The 21658-nt window shown below is 39.7% G+C and overlaps 1 protein-coding gene across 3 annotated transcripts in view; it reads left to right on the top strand.

The window, feature by feature from the left end:
* The window catches only part of LOC135216375 (N-acetylneuraminate 9-O-acetyltransferase-like), a 363601-nt gene that overhangs the window by 194354 nt on the left and 147589 nt on the right, over positions 1 to 21658 (top strand). For all 3 annotated transcript variants that reach the window (XM_064251636.1, XM_064251639.1, XM_064251637.1), the window contains one exon: positions 13987 to 14135. In XM_064251636.1, the coding sequence (XP_064107706.1) occupies positions 13987 to 14135 (149 nt within the window). The remainder of the gene's footprint in view (positions 1 to 13986; positions 14136 to 21658) is intronic.

The raw sequence follows: 21658 nt of genomic DNA, 5'->3' as shown, positions 1-21658 counted from the left end.
TTGGCACGCTGAACAAGCGACCTTGAAATTTTAACTGTTGACTCTCGCTATAGCTCCTTTCTGAAGGAGATCCTCCGCATACTCCGTCAATTCCTTGGAAGGAAGTTGGCGGAAAGGTCTGGATGGGGGTGGGCTCGCTAAACCAGCTCCAACCCAGGCCTTTTGACACAATGCTCTGAGCCCACTTGCTGAAGTTCCACCGGTGGCGAAAGTGAAACAGCCTCCCTCCTACCTGAAATTCCTCATTGGTTTTGGGTAGCCTCCTCGGCCTCCCTGAAATGTTTGCCTCTATTAAAGGGACCTCCCGATCCTCTCCCACGAAAGGATCGCTTACCTCTGCCTCCCTTACCCGAGCGGTCATACTTCTGGGAAAGCTTGACCCTCGAAGACCTGATTGTAGGCTGGAGAGAGAGCGTAAGAGGTGGAGGGTTGAGGCTGAGGGGAGATAACATAAATCAGCTGCGATTGAGCCTTTGAGGTAGAGGGTTGGGCTGTTTGCACCAACGGGAACAGCCGGAACCTGCTGAGAGAAGCGTGGCTGCTTCTTCTGGTAGGGCTGGAAACGTCTGGGTTTCCTTTGAGCCTTACCCTTACCGGCTTGATCCTGTCGTCTTTTAGGCCGTAAAGACCCCAACGGTCTTTAGGCTTTGGTTCAATCTCGTAGCCTCTGCTTGAAACCTCCTTCACCATTGCCTCTGGGAAGAGGTCTGCTCCCCAGATGCTGACGTAAGCAACTTATTCGGCTCGTGCCGAATGTTGCTTCTTGTAGGACATGCTTCCTACAATTCGTCCTAGCAGTGGCGAACTCAAACATATCCGACTGCACCGTTTGAGTCAAAGATTTGGTAAGAAGCTTAAAGAGTGGCTCCGATCCATATGGCGATGGTAGCCACCTCGGTCATAGCCATGGAATTGATGGATCTGGCTAACCGCGATTTGAATCGAATTCCGCCTGAATAAAGGCTATCGGGGAAGCCTAGGTAGCTTCTCACCAAACTGCTCCATAGCACAGTCTGGTTTGAGTTTGCCAGCTGAGAAGGTGTTGGGTAAATCTTCCCACAATGCACCGGCTGAAGGAAGTAAAGGAGACGTAGGATCTGCTTCCTTCAGCTGAGGCATGGAATCCCCCTTCTGGGCTGCTGGAATGGTGGTAGTCGCGATCTTTGTCAAGAAAGGGAGCGGGGTACTCTCTTCCATCGTAAAGATCGTAAACGGACTCTTAAAGGTTGGATTTTCGTATTGGAACAATCCATGTCCTCTAGACACCTGAGCCATTCTCTCTGAGCCTGGTCTCGTGAATAGAGGACTGTCTCCTTTGGTACCTTATCGTCCCGAGTCATGGCTGAGGCGGTGAGCCTGGCGTAGCCGATGAACGGAGGCTGAAGGTCTTGCCCCCCCCCCCCGGGTAGAACTCGAAGTCTTCAATCCTCCGAAGTTCCACATTCCGGGATAGAGATAAGGCCCATCCTGGAAGGGGGCGTATGACGCTACTCTCCAAGGGTTGTTCATTGAGAACGGAGGTAGAGTGTCATACGGGGTAATTGGGCTCCACCTGTGCTGAAGATGGAGAAGAGGCTAGTGCGCTTGGCTAAGTCCGGCTATAATGTTGTCCTGAGAGGTGATCCTATCAGACAACCAACCGGGAGATCATTTGTTCCATGCTGTTCTTCAGAGACCCAACCAGATCGCCCACTTGTTGCAACAGACCAGCGTTGGAGTCCAAAGCCGGAGCTGCTGCGGAGGTGGAAGGGTGGCTCTGAACTGGAACCAAGGAAGCGGAACTGACGACTCCGCTGGAGTATGAGATCTCTCCCTGGAGGGATTTACTCCTAGAGGACTTAGAGCCGGACCCAGAAGCTTTAGATCTCTCTGCTCCGGGATTCCTAGCCGGAGCTTACGAGAGGAAGATGACGCCGACGCCGACTTTTTAGACGACGACGACGTCTTCGTCAAGGTTTTCACTGGTTGACCCTTGACCTTGGGTCTAACGGAAGCGTCAGGAGAAGTATAAAGTTCATTACTCGTAAAGCCTTGGAAGGATGGAGAGGGTTGCAGGGGAGAAGATCCAGTGCACCCAGGGTATCCCTTGGTGTCCAACGTACTTACCTCGACCAACAGGTCGTCTACACCTACCATAGGTTCCACATTAATATCAAGCGTCGCGACTTCCGAGGAGATGTCCTGGCCTTGGTCCGTCAACGAGGCAGCCAGCTGTTGCTGGATGAAAGCGATAGTCGGGGCCGCCTCTGCTGGGTCGACGTAGCCTGTAGCTTTGCCTCCGGGAAGATTAGTACCGCCAACTTCTTCTCAAGAATGTAGGCATACCCTTGGCGGCGTTCTTCCCAAAAAAAACAAAACCGCCGACCCAGGCCCGCATGGGTTGCCAGTGCGGTATCCTCACAGCCCTAAGCCGGAGCCTGGAAGAGAGGGTATTGATTAGATTTTAAGATTAAACTTAAAACTAAAACCAATTTAAAAAAAGCTTAACTTAAAATTATAGGGGCTACAAAACCCCATGAATTTTTATCTTAAGTTAGGGATTAATGTAAAAACTTAATCACTATAACAGATGAAGACCAGTTAACGGAGTTGGAATACTTACCCCGTCTAAGAGCTGGCTCACCAGATCATAACAGATGGTACACGTCTCGTGGTACCAGACCTGGATGTCCCCGTGCGGAGTCGCGCATGGAGCATGGGACCGGCAAACTTCATGTCCACATGGGTCTTGAAGTGTGGCGGCGCATCCCGGATGCTCACAGTTGGTGGTCTGTAAGTGGAAAAGCACATGAGTATCTTAAAGACTCTCACTTACAGGGCTAAAGGACAGAGAACTCCGTTGCATGCCGGAGCTCGGAAAAAATTTGGGCATAACCCCTCCCTTATCGCCTGAATAGGCTATAACCCCCGGAGAGATCCGGTGAAACAGGTAAGGGAGGGGGGATGGTTTAAGGTAGCTTAAGATAAACTTAATAGTTTAACGAAATAGATCTTAAACCTATAAAACTCGAACGTACTGGACTAAGTCCAGTGCGTAGCGGAGTGTCGTAACTCAGCGAGACGGAGTGGTTAGAGAGACCAACTGTCTGCCCCGGTCCACCCTGTTGGGTGGACTAGCACCTTTCGCTGGATGCCAGGTCTCCGGTAGTAAATTAAAAGGAGCCCTAGTAAGGTGGGAAAGAGCGAGAGGACATACCAAGACTCGGGCTAGCAACGGAGCGACGGAGTAGCAACGGAGGGGGGAAAGGCCAGTCCCCCCCCACCTTACATCCAGCCGGACCAGAACCGGAGAGGTCGAGTCCAGTCTGGGTCTGTTCCGTCCCTCTACTCCCTCCGCCTGGGGGGAGAGAGGGAGGCGGGCTCGGGTATGTGGAGCGAGCATGGGCAGACCGATCCACCCCCCCCGACTCTATGGAAGAGCGGGAGGGGGGAAGGTGACTGGACAGGCGTTCTGGCTGCCCGTGATCACATAGTGACCATGGGGCGGTAAGTACAAAACAATGAACAACATAGCCTAGAACATAACCAGCTGATCAGAGAGGATGCTATCGGGAAGCAACCGAACTGAAGAGCGGTATCATAAAGGCCCATGGGCCAACACCTATGCTAAACAAAGCCATAGACGCCTAACTAACCTAAACACATAACATAAAAATAATTCAAATGAATAATATGAAAGAAAGAAAACAAAATAGTAGGAGAAAAAATCCAGGAGTGTACGATTAACCCGAAGGAAAGTCTACCACTCAAAGCTAGCCGAGGCCGATACTAAGAGCCGTGCTAGGGTCTGGATGGGACGGGGCCTACATAAGGTAAACGACATGCATGCATGACAAAACCGTGTAGACCGTACCCTAAACAAAGCGGATGATTAAAATAGAGCGTACTTAAGTAAGGGGATGTTCTGGGTATGGGTGACCAAGAACGAACCCACCACGAGGCAGAACATGCTGCCATGCTTCCGACCTAGAGTTCGCATTTATACCTAAAAAACGGCAAATACGGGCTCAGGGCCGGAAAAACCAAATAGCAATAAACACTGAGTACTTAACTTAGCTGCTGCGATGGCTGCACGCTCCATGATAAAGAAATCCAAAGAAAAGGGCACAAAAAACACAGAGTAAAAAAGGGCACGTGTGTATCGTGTGCGCTAACTGAAAAGGATGGCCACCAGAGGCGCAGCAGTTGGCACATGGGATGGAGTAGTAGTAGTTGCTGCCCACTCTGTTGGGTCGGCTCTCCTCTTGTGGGGATTTTGTAGTGGGAGATTTCTATTGGGCATTCGGCTCGTGGTAGTGGTCTCACTCGCCATAGTGTTCATACCGACACCCTCTTGGAGGGTGAGCGAGTCAGTTGTACTGACCTTTTCTTTATTTATTTATTCTCTGGTATGTGTTAGTACATTTACCCTAGAAATAATAGATTAAAGGATATTTCGCGCAGCGACACGAGCTGAGCCCAGAAAATCGTTTGGTAGATAACAGTGATAGTGAGTAGGAAGTCTAATTAAAGTAAACATAAGAAACCCAAAAAATTTCAGTGAATCTTTTCGAATATATTTAAACAGCAGTAAACGATGTCTATCCTTATTCTCGGTTTGTGAATGTTACTCACACGATCCCATCGTGATACAGTAGTACCTCGAGATACGAAATTAATCCGTTCCGAGGCGGCCTTCGTATAATGAGTTTTTCGTATCTTGGAACACATTTTACATGTAAAATGGCTAATCCGTTCCAAGCCCTCCAAAAACACCCCATTAAATTTCATTTAATTAAAGCCTAAATAAAACCTTAAACAATGAAATACTACAACAATTTGGACCATTCAATACCTAAAATTAAGAATAAAAATCCAAACCTGTAAATAAAGTGTATTATTAATGTACAAGAAATATTATTACTGTAACGTAAAATGTCGAAGCTTACCTTTCGAGTGAGGCTATCTCCGAAAGTGGCAGCAGAGGAGGAGGAGGAGGACAAACTGCAGATACGTACACTTAACTTTACGAAACACATAAAAAAATGTCAAAAAACAAACTAAACTTTACAAAACACATTAACAGAACTGTAACACTTAACTTTACAAAAAACTTAAAATAAAATTTATTTTGTCTTTTTTTTTATTTTTACTATTCGTTTTACTTTTTTATAGTTTACGTAATTTCAATTTCTTCGCCACCGAATGGATGCCAGTCCGTTTACGGAATTTTTCGAACCACCCATGAGAAGCCTTGAACTCTGGGGTTGCCGTTGATGTCCCCCTCTCCGCCTCCGTCTTTGGCTTGGGCAATCAAATCGCCGAAAATAGCGCTGGCCCCTTCTGGCAGATTGCCGTCTCGGTTATCGTATCGCCATCGATTTCTTTGTCCTCGATCCATACAAGAAGCAGCCTTTCCATTTCATTATGCACATGGCTCCTCTTGTTGGACAAAATAGTGACGCCCTTGGAAGGTGTAGCTGCTTTGATGGCTTCCTTCTGCTTAAGGATGGTGCCTATCGTCGACGGATTTCGACCGTATTCCTTAGCGATCACACTCAATCGCATACCAGCTTCATACTTTTTTATTATCTCCATTTTTGTCTCCATAGAAAGCATTCTCTTCTTTCTGTGAACTTCAGCAACTTTCTTGGGACCCATGACTATGTACTGTACGTAATTAAGTTACGTTCTCACAACACGATAAAGTAGCACAACACGATAATATGTACGTACTGCAGCGAAATCACTAACGAATTTACGTTACTAAACGAAATCGTTGGAGCGAACGAATGCCGATTGCGTACGGTAAAGTTTCGTGTGCGAAGTGGCCGAGGTAAAGCATGCCAACACGTAGTACGTATGTATAGAAGATGCATGATGGGAGGGATGCTGTCCAATTAGAGAGAAGGATTCATGGCTTGGCTAGCATCAGGAACCAATGGGAGAGCAGGAGGATGGTGGCGAGTCTACTATAACTAGATGGCGGCGTGCGGCGCGAGTTTCAAAATTGTTATGGGGGCGGGCGAATCTCGGACTTTCAGAAACCTTTCGTATCTTGAAAACTTTTCGTATGTAGAGCAGTAAAATTTTTCATCTTTGCTTTCGTAACTTGGATTTTTCGTAAGTTGAGCCTTTCGTATCTCGAGGTACTACTGTATTTAGCATAACCCCCAAAAGGATCTGTAACTCCGTTCAGTCGTTTAGGTATTCAATGCACTAGGATCTCTAGGCCTAAGTTGCGCCCATTAAATTAAACATTCTTTTGGGGAGATAATATAATTCCATGTTTCATTATTTGACATCTGAATTCTCGTCATATTTGTAAAAATATTCTATTTTAGTTAGACGTTTTTTATGGTATTAAAAGTAAATTGCTGTACGTAAGATTTATAGTACATCCAGATTGGTCTACTCAACATCTAGTATTGCAGGCATGCCAATCGAACCTCATACTATGTTTAGTTTAATTAAGGAAATTATAATTTATATCTTTTCAATAATCATACCTTTTTGCTTATGTAAAATACTCTTTATTTTAACAAAAAGATCTGTAGACCAGTGAATGTTATTTTATGGAAATAAAATAGCTTTTATTCTTTTAATTTCAAGCTCTTCAAACAGATACCAATCTGATAGCACGAATGGTAGGACTGTTCACTTCTAAGCATAATGAAATAACTTGCTCAAAACAAGGGAAATTCTTGCAGTTTTATTTTTAGCTTGTTTTAATTTGTTCTATCTTATGACATTTTAAATTTGTTCAGTTACGTTAATGTATGGAAAATAAAAAAGAAATAGGACCCAAACAAAACATTTCGTTAAGTGGTACAATCGGCAAGAAAAGTGAAAATACAGTTTTCATTAATTTTCGTTCATTGAATTCCCCATTTGTTTTTTACGGAAAAGACATAATTTTGCTAAATTTACTCTGGAATATGAAAATACAATGCAAATTATATTATATAAGTTAAAACTACAAAACAAACACGTTTAGAAACTTAAAAACGTGATATATGTCCTAAGTAATTAGAATTTCTCAGGTGGATTCGTTCATAGAAACCTGGAGGATAGAGTGATTATTTTATTGTACTACATATCACAACGATAATATTTACGCATTTTTCTTTATGAACAGGAATATTATTGCATCATCATGAGTGGTGAATATAATTATTTTAGTTTCTACAAATTTTTTTTTATATTCCAAAGCATTTAAAATTAGGTGACATCAATGGCAGTAACGGCTAAGGCAGGTAAATTAATCAAGTTGAATGCAGGAGAGTTTTCTAAGATGATGAGGAGCCTGAGTGCTTTTGGCGGGAAAGCACAATTCACTGGATACTGACTTTAACGGCTTTCACACTTAGATGACTTTGAAGTTTGATATGGATCAAATGCTAGTAGCTAGTAGCTGTTTACAAAGCTACCGTCATTAAAAAGAAACCTTTATCAAGCATAGTAGCCTGTCAGCTTGAAGATTTTATGGCCATGTTCCAATTACAAGGAGTTCGGAGTTAACCTACACAGCTAACATGACTGCATTACTTTGCTGCAAGGCTGAAAGAGCTCCCAATACATCAACATTTTTTGCACAATATAAAACTTTAATTGCCTGTGTAATAGGTATAGAGTTATTTGTGGTATTGAAAATCAAGATTAGGGTATGAATTTCTTAGAGAATTAACTTGAATACTATGGTACCTTCATATTTTATCTAGTATAGTGAAGCACGATCTTGGCTGCCATATCACCCTGCTTCCAAGGTATCTATGCACCGACTCACCGCTCTGTCTTTTGCCTTTCCCCATCATAAGTCCGTCAGCAATCTTAAAATTCTCTCTCTCTCTCTCTCTCTCTCTCTCTCTCTCTCTCTCTCTCTCTCTCTCTCTCTCTCTCTCTCTCTCTCTCCACTTCTAAAACATTTGAAAAAATATTATCACTCAATCTAACAAAGTGAATATTGTAATGAATTATCCCTATAGATAGGCCTTTGCTCTCTCTCTCTCTCTCTCTCTCTCCTCTCTCTCTCTCTCTCTCTCATCTCTCTCTCTTCTCTCTCTCTCTCTCTCTATCTCTCTCTCTCTCTCTCTCTCTCTCTCTCTCTCTCTCTCTCTCGTTATAATATAGCATTCATTACTGTATTGTACCTCACGATTTCCACAGGTATTGCCCAAATTAAAAAAAAAAATTTTCTCATGATTTAAGATCCATTTCCAGTTATGAATGAATTTTACTTCATTTTAGCACCATAACATCAATTATGAATAAGGTTTTATGGTAAGTTTAAAGAAGGATGATTGATATTCGACTCTGAACTGATGTTACCAAACCAATATTAACGAGTAATATTACTCATGGTTAAGGACTTCTACAGAACCTGTATGGTGTGGTCACCGGAAATCTATAAGGCAACAAACACAATGATTTTGAAGATCCACCCTCTTTCTAGAGTTGCCAGTTGTAGCATTATTGAGCAATATGTGTCCGAAGATTTAAGAAAACTGCATCTTCACTTTTCATGTCGATAGGAAAGTCCTGGCAAATTTTTCAGAGAATTTCATTAACCAACAGATATTTATATTCTTTTTAAAATCACACAGAATCCAAACTTTGCAATCAGAATAAGATTAATATGCCTACAATCACTATAATATATGAAATTGGCAGAAAACTTGTCGCCTTTTTTGCGACTGTTATAGTTCTAGGCTCAGGTGTTACGAGCCGATAGTAAGGCCTTAAGGGCAAAACGTCTACTGGACAGAACAGGGATTGGACTCAAACGATGATTTTTGACATTTTATTACAAAAATGAATTATGAATCATAATAACAAAACAGGTTTCCTAGCAGGAATTATCAAACCATCTTTAGTAATATTCTAAATTTGCATATTCGTGTTCTAATTGAGCATTACTAATGGACACGTGCTCGATTGTCTCAAAACAGAGTTTTACGCCAAATTATCGCAAAATTTTACGCAAAACATCATTCTATTCTCTTAGCAAGACGACTAACAATGTAATGACTCTTAAATCATAAGAAGGAACATTATATTAATACGGATGCGTACAGATAAAGTTAACACTTATAAGCATAGCTACGCAATGGTTTCTAGGAATGACCGGCTTATCGAAGAGAAGAACTTGCCACGTACCTGTAGTTTATGTAGCACCCCAGGAAAGAATGACTTTTATTGGAATGTTAGCCCACATGTTGTCAACTTTGTGACGCCAGATTGGGGAAGAGTTTATTACACATTTTCTTTACTTCCTTCAGTTCAAGAGAAAGATTTAGTTCAATTCTTATATTTTATCTTATGTTCAATGTGGCAGGCGTTAGTTTCGACATATTCGCGGTTTTGTTGCGAAATCAAGAGAATTTGCCTCACACGACTCCCTTGTTTGTAAATCTTATATATACATTGGATATTTTCTTTATTCAATACGAATGAAGAATAATTCAAGATTACAAATTCCTCTCTTCTCTGCAGACACGGAACTCAGACAGCCATCTGCCCTTCTTCTTCTATCCTGCTATAACCTGACGTTGTGGAAGGTTTGGCGCTAAAAAGGGGATCTGTCTTTTTTGCGACAAAACTAACATGAATTAACAAAATTTAATGAAACATTTTGAAACCCAAAACTATCGTTCAGGGAAGCACGTTAATCTTCGAAGTCTCAGTAACTGTGACCATTAATTGTGCTATTGCATTCGAATATTATATTTAAGACTCAATTAGATTACTGTAATATCAATATCTATAGATGTTCAGTTCAATCCAAAGCAAGGAATAAGATTTCCTCCGCATTTGAGTGACACTTCGTCATGACGTCATTCATTGCGTGGTCGGAAAAGAAACCATTTAATCAAAATCGGTGACTGTCAACTTTATCTTGGTGGCTTTTCACGGTTGGCGTCCCAAGAAAACACGGCAAGTTTTAAATGAATTATTTAAAGAAAGATTTATGTGGGGAAAAGCTGAATAAAAAAATGAAATGTAGAATTTAAAAAGGGTAGGACTAACAGTCCAAATAATAAGGTGTCACTAAAGATGAATTTTAGCTTGCTTTTTTATTGTAAATCTATAATAACATACATATTGCTCTATTACATAATGTTCCGTTCATAAGAATGAAGGCTTTATTATCATAACGTCTATCACAAGAATTGGAAATTTATATTACCATAGGCCTATTATAAGGGTCTTTTAGTATAGGCCCATTATGAAAATGACACTTTATAATTTTAAGTTTATGATATGGATTTGATCTTTATATCACTCTTTCTCTTTCTTTATGTGAAGTAGATATTTGTATGAGTATAGGTCTATCATACGAACCACGGTTTATTTTGTCATAGAGATATTATATTTGGTGCATATTTGAGATAAACTTTGATTTATTGTAGTATATTATTTGGTAATGATCCATCTACACTTCATACAATGTTAAATGTAAAGTGTTATATGAATACTTATGCATAGGCCTAGGACCTATGCTCATTTCCTCTTCATCATCTTAATTGTAATTTTCATCAACTTTTACAATCGTTCTATCAATTTTATCACTTATAGCTATCATCCTGAAAACATCCAACCATCACGGAAAAGCAGAAGAATTACTGTCGTAGTCCAGAAGAACTTATAGAAATAGATGCGCAACTGAACAGTTCCCAGTGTATTAGCATTCTAAAGGAAGTCTTTGTGCCATCATTGAGAGGGCTGCTGATCCCCAAGCCATAACCAATATATTAGTCATGGGCAACTCTTCTTTCCGTAATGCCCACAGTGTAAAAGAATGGATCAGAGAACATCCACACATCATCAGACTCGAATGGCCAGCAAAGCCACCTGACTTAAATGCCATTGAAGGGGATGCAAGACCAAGAATCACGTAAAAAGACTCGCCAAGTCAGTCTAAGAGTCACTCAAGCCTAAAAGGAACGAAATAAACATTTGTAAAATGATAGAGAGTTCAATGTCTTAACAGATTCTACTATATTTTGTATTTTATGTAGTAATGGTTTGACTATGCACTTTATTCATTGGTTTACTTATTTATTTACATTTATTTCTCAATAAATGTAAATAAATTTCTCTCTCTCCTCTCTCTCTCTCTCCTCTCTCTCTCTCTCTCTCTCTCTCTCTCTCCTCCTCCTCTCTCTATCTCTCTCTCTCTCCGTTCTCTCTACTGGTACGATACTCTCTCTTCCTCTCACCTCTCTCTCTCTCTCTCTCTCTCTCCTCTCTCTCTCTCTCTCTCTCTCTGGTACGGTACTAGCATCTGCTAAAACTGATAAGAACAAAAGGGAAAACATTCGAAAGAAATTTGATGAAGAAAACAAAAACGGCGCACTCGTTAACTCTTGAGCCCCATGAGACTTGCCAGTTACTATTCTGTAAACTCTTGTCCGAAACGCATTGAAAAGTGTGCCAGGAAATTTCCAGAGTGGCTGTACAATACTTTGTAACATTGTAGTACCTTTTGTTCATGATTAGTACAAATTTATATGACCGAAGCACAAAATTAAGGCAATTGGTGTGTGCATGGAACTATATACACGGAATGGACATGCGCGAAATCGCCGTGCGCAGCATGCCGCCATTGCAAAGGGTGGAGAGAATTTTCTTATAGTCCCATCCTTTGGTATAGACAGTCACTACTTTGGCGTATTTCGTCTGATTGTGGGCATTTACTTTCATTTACGCTATTATCATGTAGCCAGGCTCCACAATCAGGCATTGCAGGGTAGAAGCATTCGCCAGAAATGCAAAAAACTTGTTCTCTTCAAGGGCCAGTAATATTCAGTGTTACAAGTTCAGCTTTTGTACATTTAGCATAAAATTGTCTACACATTCTGTAATTTAGTGGTAAGCCAGCCTGTATCACAATGCCCACCTCGCCATATTCAAGTGTAATCTGTTAATTTTCCATGACAATATCTTGTCATCCATAACATTTATTGTATTATGTTAAAGTAAATTTAGCAGTACCTACACATTATTCAATCTAGTCATCTCTGTTTACATGAAAATATTAATTTATGTTTGCTTGATAATACATTTAAGATAGACCTAAAATTATTTGTATTAATAAGACTGACATTAATAAGTGATCTGTAAAAATATATTATTTATATCAAGTGTATTTCTTTTTGTAATAATGGCTGATATAAGTAAGCAATAAGCATTATGTCAACATAATTACAATTCAAGTCCATTGTGAGATGGTGATAGGGTTAAGTATATTTTAGTTTTACCAGACCACTCAGCTGATTAACAGCTCTCCTTGGGCTGGCCCAAAGGATTAGATATTTTTACGTGACTAATAACCAATGGGTCACCTAGCAACGGGACCTACAGTTTATTGTGGGATCCGAACCACATTATACCGAGAAATGAATTAGTTGGCTAAGCTGAGGATCAAACTTCGGACCACCGGATTGGTAGCCGAGTGCGAAAACCACTCGCCCAACAAGGAACAGTGATTGGGTTAATCCCAAGGTGACACAGACTGGCTAAGGTGATAAGAAAGACCTAGGTAGTGCATAAAATACAAAGAGTATAAAAACTTTGATATCTAGAAAGATATTAGATATAAGGGGTCCAATAGGCTTTAGTGGTAAAATTTATTGCACAACCCCATGGCATAGACATGAAATCACTGTCTCAGCACATGGCATGCATGATTATTTCTGTTGTATTAGACATATATACGTGCTTCATTGGGTTCATTAAAAAGTGCTTTTTAAGAGCTTTTAACCGATGATAGATTTATTAAATTTTACATAAAAAAAATTTGGAACAATAGCGTAAAAAAGCGAACTCGGGTAAAATGCTTATCTGGATATCTTTACTTAAAACACTGCAGCACCGTATTTTCTACATGCTTAATTATATGCATTTAAAATGGATTTTCAAGAGTTTTCCAATGAACCTATATTTATTAAAATCGATGGAAAATTAAGGAAAGAGTGAAAAAAGCGTCTGCAAGACTTTGCTTTAATAACTTAATTCAGCGTCATCTCCAGCTTTTACTATGGCGCCACGCAGTGACAATCAGCGTCAATACATTTATATGAACATGTCTATTCCATGTTTATAGTTCCATGGGTGTGTGTTATGTTGTCAAAAACAGCGTTCATCCCTCTAGATCTATGAGGTTCTCCATTTAGGTATGAAGTCACATTTCTTTTTGCTATGCAACAAACGTCATATTTGTGCAATTTGATGATAGTTTACTGAACCTGCTATGCAGATGGAGTTTTAAAAATTACAAAAAAAATGGAAAGCTAATAATAATATATTGCTAAGGGTCTTAAGATTTGGAAATAGTTTCATATGCTTTTAAACATATATATTTATTCGGTATGATTGCATCACTTTTTCGTCACAGTGTTAAACTCAGTCTGATCACGCGAAGGATTTTTCTTAAATGAGAATTGAAATTGAAATAGTTTCAAAGTTAAAGAAGTTAAACAGTTATTTGAGACAAGACCAAAGGAAATGTTTAAACAGTACAAGGCAGACAGCACACTGAAGAAGCAAGCCATAGCTACAATGACATCACTTGTGGTGTAGCTACATATCTATAGTATTGTATTGTATTTCATAAGGGTCTTGTGACTGTATGACATGTCAAGAAGTGTTCTCATGTGCTTGTTTTGAGTTCACAAGATAAAACATTTAGATGGCTAAAATCTATTCCTCAGGTCACCAGTCATTCATAATAAAGTTCTCGAACTATTCAGTACTGAGGCTCCTCTTTCTGAAAGATAGTATGAGGTTGATTTTTTTCAGTAGCAGTTTCTGAAATACTTCATATGCATACTACGATGGTTAATAATATTATTTGTAAGTTTGGTAGTCTTGAACCTTACAATACGTATAAGAAGACATTTATGATTATGTTTTTATGTTGGGTGATTCAGAATTTTTACTTCTTGTGAACCCTGTCTGATTGCCATGAATAGTAGTATAGAAAATTAAAAGTACATTTTATTTCAGAACAAGTTTATTTATGAAGGAAAACAAGTATTTCTCCCAGCTTAACTTTTGGCTTCCCCTGGGATATGTATTTGCTCTTGGACTTTTCTTCACAGAAGACACGTCTCAGACACGCCTTCTTCATCGAGACATGACAGATGAATGGAAAGGTAAATAAAGTCTGTAGATGTTTTTATGAAAGTCAGTGTTAATGTAACAGTATATTAGATTACTAAATATTTAACCTCTTACCAGCGCCTTTAGAGAATTTTTGATAGTTTTTACATAGCCATTTAAGTCAGTTTGTAGAACCTTGGTCATATTAATGAAAAACTTTGTGGTTGTATTACATGAAGTGTTCATGAGTTTGTATTTAGACTGTCCTTTGCCTCACATCATGAATCTATGGTAGTATTCATGTGAAGATATAGTGATTTGACATTATTTACCATTATGATGTTTGTGTCATAATGACTTCTCTGAAAAATAGCAGATTTCTTCTTCACATACGTATCAGAGTATGCATGCCTTCTCAATCTAGGACGTGATATGATTAACGTTGGTTGTGTGGCTGTACTCATGGGTAAGCTGTGCCCATTAGTCTTGCTTGCTATTGGGCAGCTCTGCTGCCTTGTCTTGTGGAAGTCTGTTTGTTCAAAGGCTAAAGGATTTCTTATGAAAGGAGAGATGTAGTTATGGATCTGTTAGGGAGATAGAAGAGGATTCTAAAATTGTCCTATCGGAAGCCACAGCGCCTCACTATTTAGCTGTTCTTATTCATCTTGCTGTTAAAGGAGGTGGGCTTAATAGTCCATGGCAACCAGCATCCAAAGACCCCAGTCTGATGGTTGTTGGTTTATAATAATCCATTTTTGCTATTTAGATAAAGAAGAAAATATACGTTTTTTTATTATAATTTCCAGACACATTCTGAGGTAGAAGAGAACTTCTCACCTTTCCATCTGCACATTTAGGCTTCAAAGAGCACTTTACAGTGGTAAAATCCTTCCAAATGCCGTCTGATTTTCTGCTGAATAGATGGGGTTGGGTGAGGGGAGGGACCTGAAAATTTTTTGCAAATGAATGGGATTTACATCATCATCATCACCTCCAGTGCCGACAGACACAGGACCCCTGAAATTCTGCTTTCGTGACTTTCTGTGCTTTACCTTCCATAAATCTCTAATTTCCACCAGCCGTCCTTCTCACAGATCTTCCAAGTAGGAATGGACCTTCCAACTCAACAAGTGCCCACAGGAGCCAGCTGACACTCACATACTAATTTCCAAGGGGCTGTGTAAAGGACACGTTTGAGCCATCCCCATTTCCCCCTATCTGTTATGTACTTGATTAAGAAACTTGTGTGTTTTCCCTTATGGTACATTTCTAGTTCTTCTGCCATCTGACTCCTAATGCATAGTCTTCTTAAAGCTTTATTCAGGTTAGCAAAATATTTCAGCTATAATTTTATTGCCATACCATGACTGATACCCATATGGGTATGAATCATTGTGTGACAATTTATAATCTTATATTTTTGTGCAAATTTCAATTTTGATATGCAAAATTTTATTCAACCTGCCCATTGTTTCATTTGCATTTTTTGTCTCTCACTCAATTCAGCTCAACAGAGCCTGTACTAGATAGCATTTTACATAAATATTTACTTGTGTTCTCTCTATTTTGCTTCAGTTTTCCAATTCATTTTGGGTTTCATTTCTGTAGATATATGATGCATTCTTTTCTGCAAACTGTGAATCTTGTGATGTTTTGCTGATTCAAACAGCATCATCTGCATATTGGAGCAGGTATATAACTCACTCAGCGTCCTTGCAGATGATAGTGCTACTAATTGTGGAAACTCCTCTCTGAACTCATATGTTGGACCTGAATGGCGTTTTAAAATGAGTAAGGTTTTTGAGCTGTCTGTGAGGTACCCTTCTCTAATCTATGACATAAATTTTGTAGCTCATTACAGAAGCCAAAGTCCAGGCCTGTGGTCTGGTAAACCTGTGATAAAGTCATGTAACTCATAACAGCAGAATCTGATAGATTTCTTCAATGACTTGGGAGTAGTAAGAAATTTGCTAACCAGGGAATAGTAGCACAGAATGGATCAGCAGTTCTTCTAAATCATTAGTTAGGAAAGACATGCTACTAGGACTGGTATATTTTAGGCTTCTTGTTTAGTGGATTGGCAACGACTATGGAATGGGAACCTGGCTTAACCCTCACATGCTAGCCTATATATTAACAAAACCCCATGAATGGACAAACTTTAATGTGTGCAATTAAAAGAAATACATATCATTGGAAAGAGGAAGATATACAGACGCCAAAGCTATAAAAAAAATCTCAAAAACTTTCTGTACTTACTACAGGAAGTTGAAAGCAAATATTTCCAACCATGTTCATGCCTAGTTCTGAGACACCTGTAAAAATATCAGCTAATTTTAGCAAGTTATAAATGTTCTTTCTAATATTTGGTTGTAGTACTTCATATTGAAAAATTACAATTACAGCTCACATAATATTATGAAAAATAAGAATTAAGACGCAACATTCCCTGAGTATATTAATGGACAAATATACACAAGATGTACTGGGACTGGGGGATGTAGTACTTTCCCCCATGAAATCAAAGTGGTCACTTTTATACCTAGTGTCACTGAGCTGAGGGACAAGGGTGCCATAAGAACTGCCATATAGTCTTTATGGTCCATTCAAGTGATAAGAATATTTTACTGCAAAATCATTCAAATGTCATTGCATGTACTTATAAAGATTATCTTATGCACAATGGAAGTCTTCTTAAGTCTTCTTATGCCATTATTCGGCATCTGTGCTGCTACAAAAGGGTTAAAAACCGGCTCATAAGTTCCTGCTGGGTAGCCTCTAGGCATGTAGGTGGAATATAAAAAATTTAGGTATAGCAGAATTCTTTTACAGTTATTTTAATGGCCACACTTCTTGATGCCATATACGTAAGGGTTAATAAGATCCTGTGTGCTTTGACTGATTAGTGGAACTTCATATCAAAGAGAAGGGAGGAACTACATACATCTCTATATTGTCTTGCAAATTGTTTTGACCAAGTTACCTGACCTGAGAAGCAGTAATTAGGTTGCTTGTTGTTTTATTGTGTAGTGAATAAATCCACTCTCCAGTTACTCTACAGCTTCCACAGAGCACCTGACGCATTTGGATAGAGAGACAAATCTGAAGGTGGCATTTGATCTTGTCTGCTCAAGGAATCTTCTAAGAATTTGTTTTCATAGGTTTTCTTTTTATGTTCCTCTGATAAGTTACTATGGTGGAGTTACCTGACATTATTCCCATAATTTTGATTGATGCTTGATTGAAGTTTTGCCTTCAGTTCTAAGAGATTTACACATTGATATAGATTCTAATACAGAACATATGCCTGAAACTACTGGGTCTAGCAAATAGACCTCCCACCTTCTTTGAAAACATTGGTAAATGATAGTACTCTGGTGAGATAACAAGAGAGGAATTTCATCTAATAGGTTTAGTTGATCATTCCGCCACTAATTCTAATAGCTGAAGGGACATCAACCTGAAATGACTATATGTTCACTGGTTAAGTTGCCTTCTGGTTCAATTGTCCTCTGGATCAATTGTCACTGGTACAGTTGTCCACTGGTTCAATCGTTCTCTGGATCAATTGTCACTTGTTCAAGATTGTAGCATACTTCACCTCCTGACACTTGCATTTTCACCCTCATTTCAATTTTCAGAAAACTAAAAGAAAGTGTAAAGCGAGAATGTGAATATATGGTTGTTTTGAGTATAGAACATCCATGTGTTTTGCCCTAAAGCTATTTTTTTCCCTTTAGATAGCAGTGCAAAGGAAAATAAGCTCATTTTGTCTTGCTGTCAAATAAATCATATCCCTTGCTTTTCTACCATTAATGGCATTATAAATCAGACTGGTGTCAAGATAAGTTCAGCATAGTTTTGACCTTCGAAGAGTTAAATTTCTCTTGAGACACTGTGAATACAATAGCTACTCTGAACAAATCCCTTGAGTGATTCTCGGATTATCGACAGAAAATACAGCAGCACACCCTTTGAGAACATCTGCATAGGCAGCATAGCCATTAACGATATCCTTCAGAGGAAATCCCAGGGATCTCCATTCTTTAAATCGTTGGTCTAATTCCGTATCCAATTCTGTATAATTCCCTTTAACGACCTCCAGCAGTCATTAGTGCTTCTCACCACCCAGACTCGCTGGCCACCTGCAAATCCCACCTATGTTCGGTCACAACAACTCCTGGGAAAAGAAGTTAGAAAGGCTGTTTTTTGATTGGTTAACTTCTGCTAAAGTTGAGGATTTTGATGGTTTGAAGAACTTAAGTGTTGTTGGTAAACTTCAAAGATAACATATCCCCTGAAATTAAGCTTTATATAGAAGATAGGCGAGAAGTATCTTTTGCAGGAGCAACTAGGTTAGCAGACGAATATAGTTTGACTCATAATTTAATTGTCAGTGAGAAACGAAATTATCCTTCGTTTGGTAGAGTACAAAGCCGTAAAAGTTTCAGTTTCATGTAGTAATAGCAATGCGAGTAAAAGTGACTATTACTGTTATACATGTGGAAAACCTGGTCATACGTCTAAGGTTTGTAAGAGTAAAGTGGCATCTAGTGGCTCAGAATTAACTTGTTTCTGATGTAATGGGAAAGGGCATTTAGCAAGAAATTGTGCAGTAGAAAGGAAGGACATTAAGAAACCAGTGTCTCTAGTTAACCTTTCGTCAAGTAGGAATGATGTGATGAGAGAAACTAGGAAATTTTTTGGTGAATTTCTGTCAGAAGGAGTAGTTTCCTCTCTAGGAGGAGTAGATTCGACAGAAGTAGTCTTGCTTCGAGACATAGGAGCTGCTGTCTCACTGATTAGGAGAGAGAGAGTGTGCCAGACAAGGCGGAAATCAATATGGAAGAAAAAAGGGATTTTGACGTAAGGAAAAATCTATTTCTGGGCGATTGGCTCGTGTCGCCAGCGAAATATCCTTTAATCTATTATTTCTAGGGTAAATGTACTAACACATACCAGAGAATAAATAAATAAAGAAAAAGGTCAGTATAACTGACTCGCTCACTCTCCCAGAGAGTGTCGGTATGAACACTATGGCGAGTGAGACCACTACCACGAGCCAAATGCCAATAGAATTCTCCCACTACAAAATCCCCCAAGAGGAGAGCCGACCCACAGAGTGGGCAGCACCTACTACTACTACTCCATCCCATGCTGCCGACTGCTGCGCCTCTGGTGGCCATCCTGAAGTTAGCAGACAATCTTGGCGATGGGATGGGTAGGGCGGGATTTCGCTGGCGACACGAGCCAATCGCCCAGAAATAGATTTTTCCTTACGTCAAAATCCCTTTTCTGGGCTCAGCTCGTGTCGCTGCGCGAAATCGTACCAGAGAAATAGCACAAGATTGTAAAGAAATTTAACAAAATATAAAAAGGTCTCAAATAAAAGATAAAATAAAAATAAATTAATATAATTGCTAATAAAGATACATATACACAGTGGATACAAAAAAGAAATATTACTTATATTTATACTTAATTCTAATAATAAATTTCTTACTTAATATACTTAATTCTAATAATATTTCTTAACTTAAGATAATATACATATATACAGGAGAAATATATCATATATGTACAAAAATGGTATCTGTGTAAAGCTATGTATCAAAACATTCTAAAGCAATTAACATAAAAGTTGAATAAAACAAACTCAACAATAATAAAATATAAAGGAATGTATATGACTTAATATACAAAACCCGTAATCATTATAATAAGATGTATCTCCTAGCATAAAAATAAGGAGATGACATCCACGAGATCAATAACCATCATCAAATGTGAGTGTCCCTAGCAAAAAAAAATAAGGGACACCCACTACATCATCATAAAAGCAGCTAAGACACAAGGTGACCGTAAATGAACAAGGCAGGAATAGACGAACTGTTGGGTGAGGCAGGTAGAAAGGAGGACTGGATCTTCTACTAAGGATTAGTCAGAGTCAGGGGAAACTATGTTCCCGCTGCAACTGCTGAAAATTCCAGAGCTTCCAAGGACTTTAAGTAATGACGTTTGAACACTGTCGGCGATTTCCATCCAGTATACTTTTTCAACTCATCGAAGTTCATATGTTGGAAATAGTTAATTGAGGTGGCTACTGCCCTGACATCATGTGCTTTTGGGAAAGAGTCAGGATTGGCTTGTTTAATGAAGTACAGGATTTGTTGCCTGATGCCTTTAATAGATAAAGTGCCACCTTTTTCTCTCTTAAAGAGAGGACCCGATGAGGATGAGGAGGTCCTAGATAGAAAGGCTCGTAAGGCTGAAACTGGGCAAAGAGATGCATCTTGTGGAAGGGGTAGTACCTTCCATGGTTCCCACCTCATCAAAGGATCTTCATTCTTAGCTATAAAGCTACGTTCCGGAGAAAGTAGCACTTCCCCTGTGGGAAGGAACTGAATATGATCCGGATCCCTGGATAAAGCCGACAGTTCTGAAATTCTAGCTCCTGAGGCCAAGCTTAATAAAAATAGGGTTTTTTTTTTCTTAAGAGCATTATAAACGAGCATGTGTCATTATTGGTTTCTGAAGCCAGCTTTAGAACATCGTTTAAGAACCATGATACTGACGTAGGCCTTACAGAAGGTCTAAGTCTAGCACACGCCTTAGGAATAGACGAGAAGTAGGAATCTGTCAAGTCTATGTTGAACCCAAATTGAAAAATCTTTTTCAAGGCTGACTTGTTTGTCGTAATTGTGCTAGCTGCTAAGCCTTTTTCAAATAAGGATCTGAAAAAGGATATAGCTGAATTGATTGTCATGATCCTAATATCTGATTCTTTCAGGAAGGTTGCTAACGTTTTTGACAGCAGCATCATACTGTCTCAAAGTTGAATCTCTTTTATCGGATTCCAAGAAGAGAATATTCTGAGGGTCAATATTCGCATCCCTTTTCGCTGCAAACTTCATGAAATCCATAAAGTTAGGGTTTTGAGAATCCCTGAGGAAGCGAACACAGTCTTCGTTTGTACTGACTGGGAGAGCCTGGGATTGGGGATCCGAAGAGGGCGAAGACCCAGTTCCAGAATGAGAGGGTACCAATTGCTCTTCGGCCAGTCTGGGGCTACTAGAGCCACTTGACCCTTGAATGTCCTGAGTTTGTTTAACACTTTCATGAGAAGATTCACTGGAGGAAAGACATAAATCTTCTCCCAGTTGTTCCAGTCTAGAGCCAGGGCGTCCGTGGCATAGGCCAGAGGGTCCAGGTTGGGGGCCACATAACACTGGAGTTTGTGGTTCGCTTGAGATGCGAAGAGATCCACCTAGACCTGGAAAACTCTGAAGAATCCATTGGAACGAACTGTTGTCCAGTGACCATTCCGACTCTAGAGGTACTGATCGGGATAGAGCATCTGCTATGACGTTTCTCACTCCAGCTATATGAGTGGAGGAGAGATGCCAACTGAACTTGTCCGCCAGGGAGAAGATGGCTACCATGACATGATTTAGATGACGTGACTTGGAGCCTCCTCTGTTTACACAATGTACTACCACTGCGCTGTCCAGGACTAGCTTTATGTGGGAGTACTTTGGCGGACGTAACCTTTTTAGAGTCAAGAACACTGCCATTG

This window comes from Macrobrachium nipponense, chromosome 6 (genome assembly GCF_015104395.2).
Source record: "Macrobrachium nipponense isolate FS-2020 chromosome 6, ASM1510439v2, whole genome shotgun sequence".
NCBI classification, from domain to species: domain Eukaryota; kingdom Metazoa; phylum Arthropoda; class Malacostraca; order Decapoda; family Palaemonidae; genus Macrobrachium; species Macrobrachium nipponense.
Note: the sequence above shows the minus strand (reverse complement) of the source record. Positions and strands in the feature narration are given on the sequence as shown.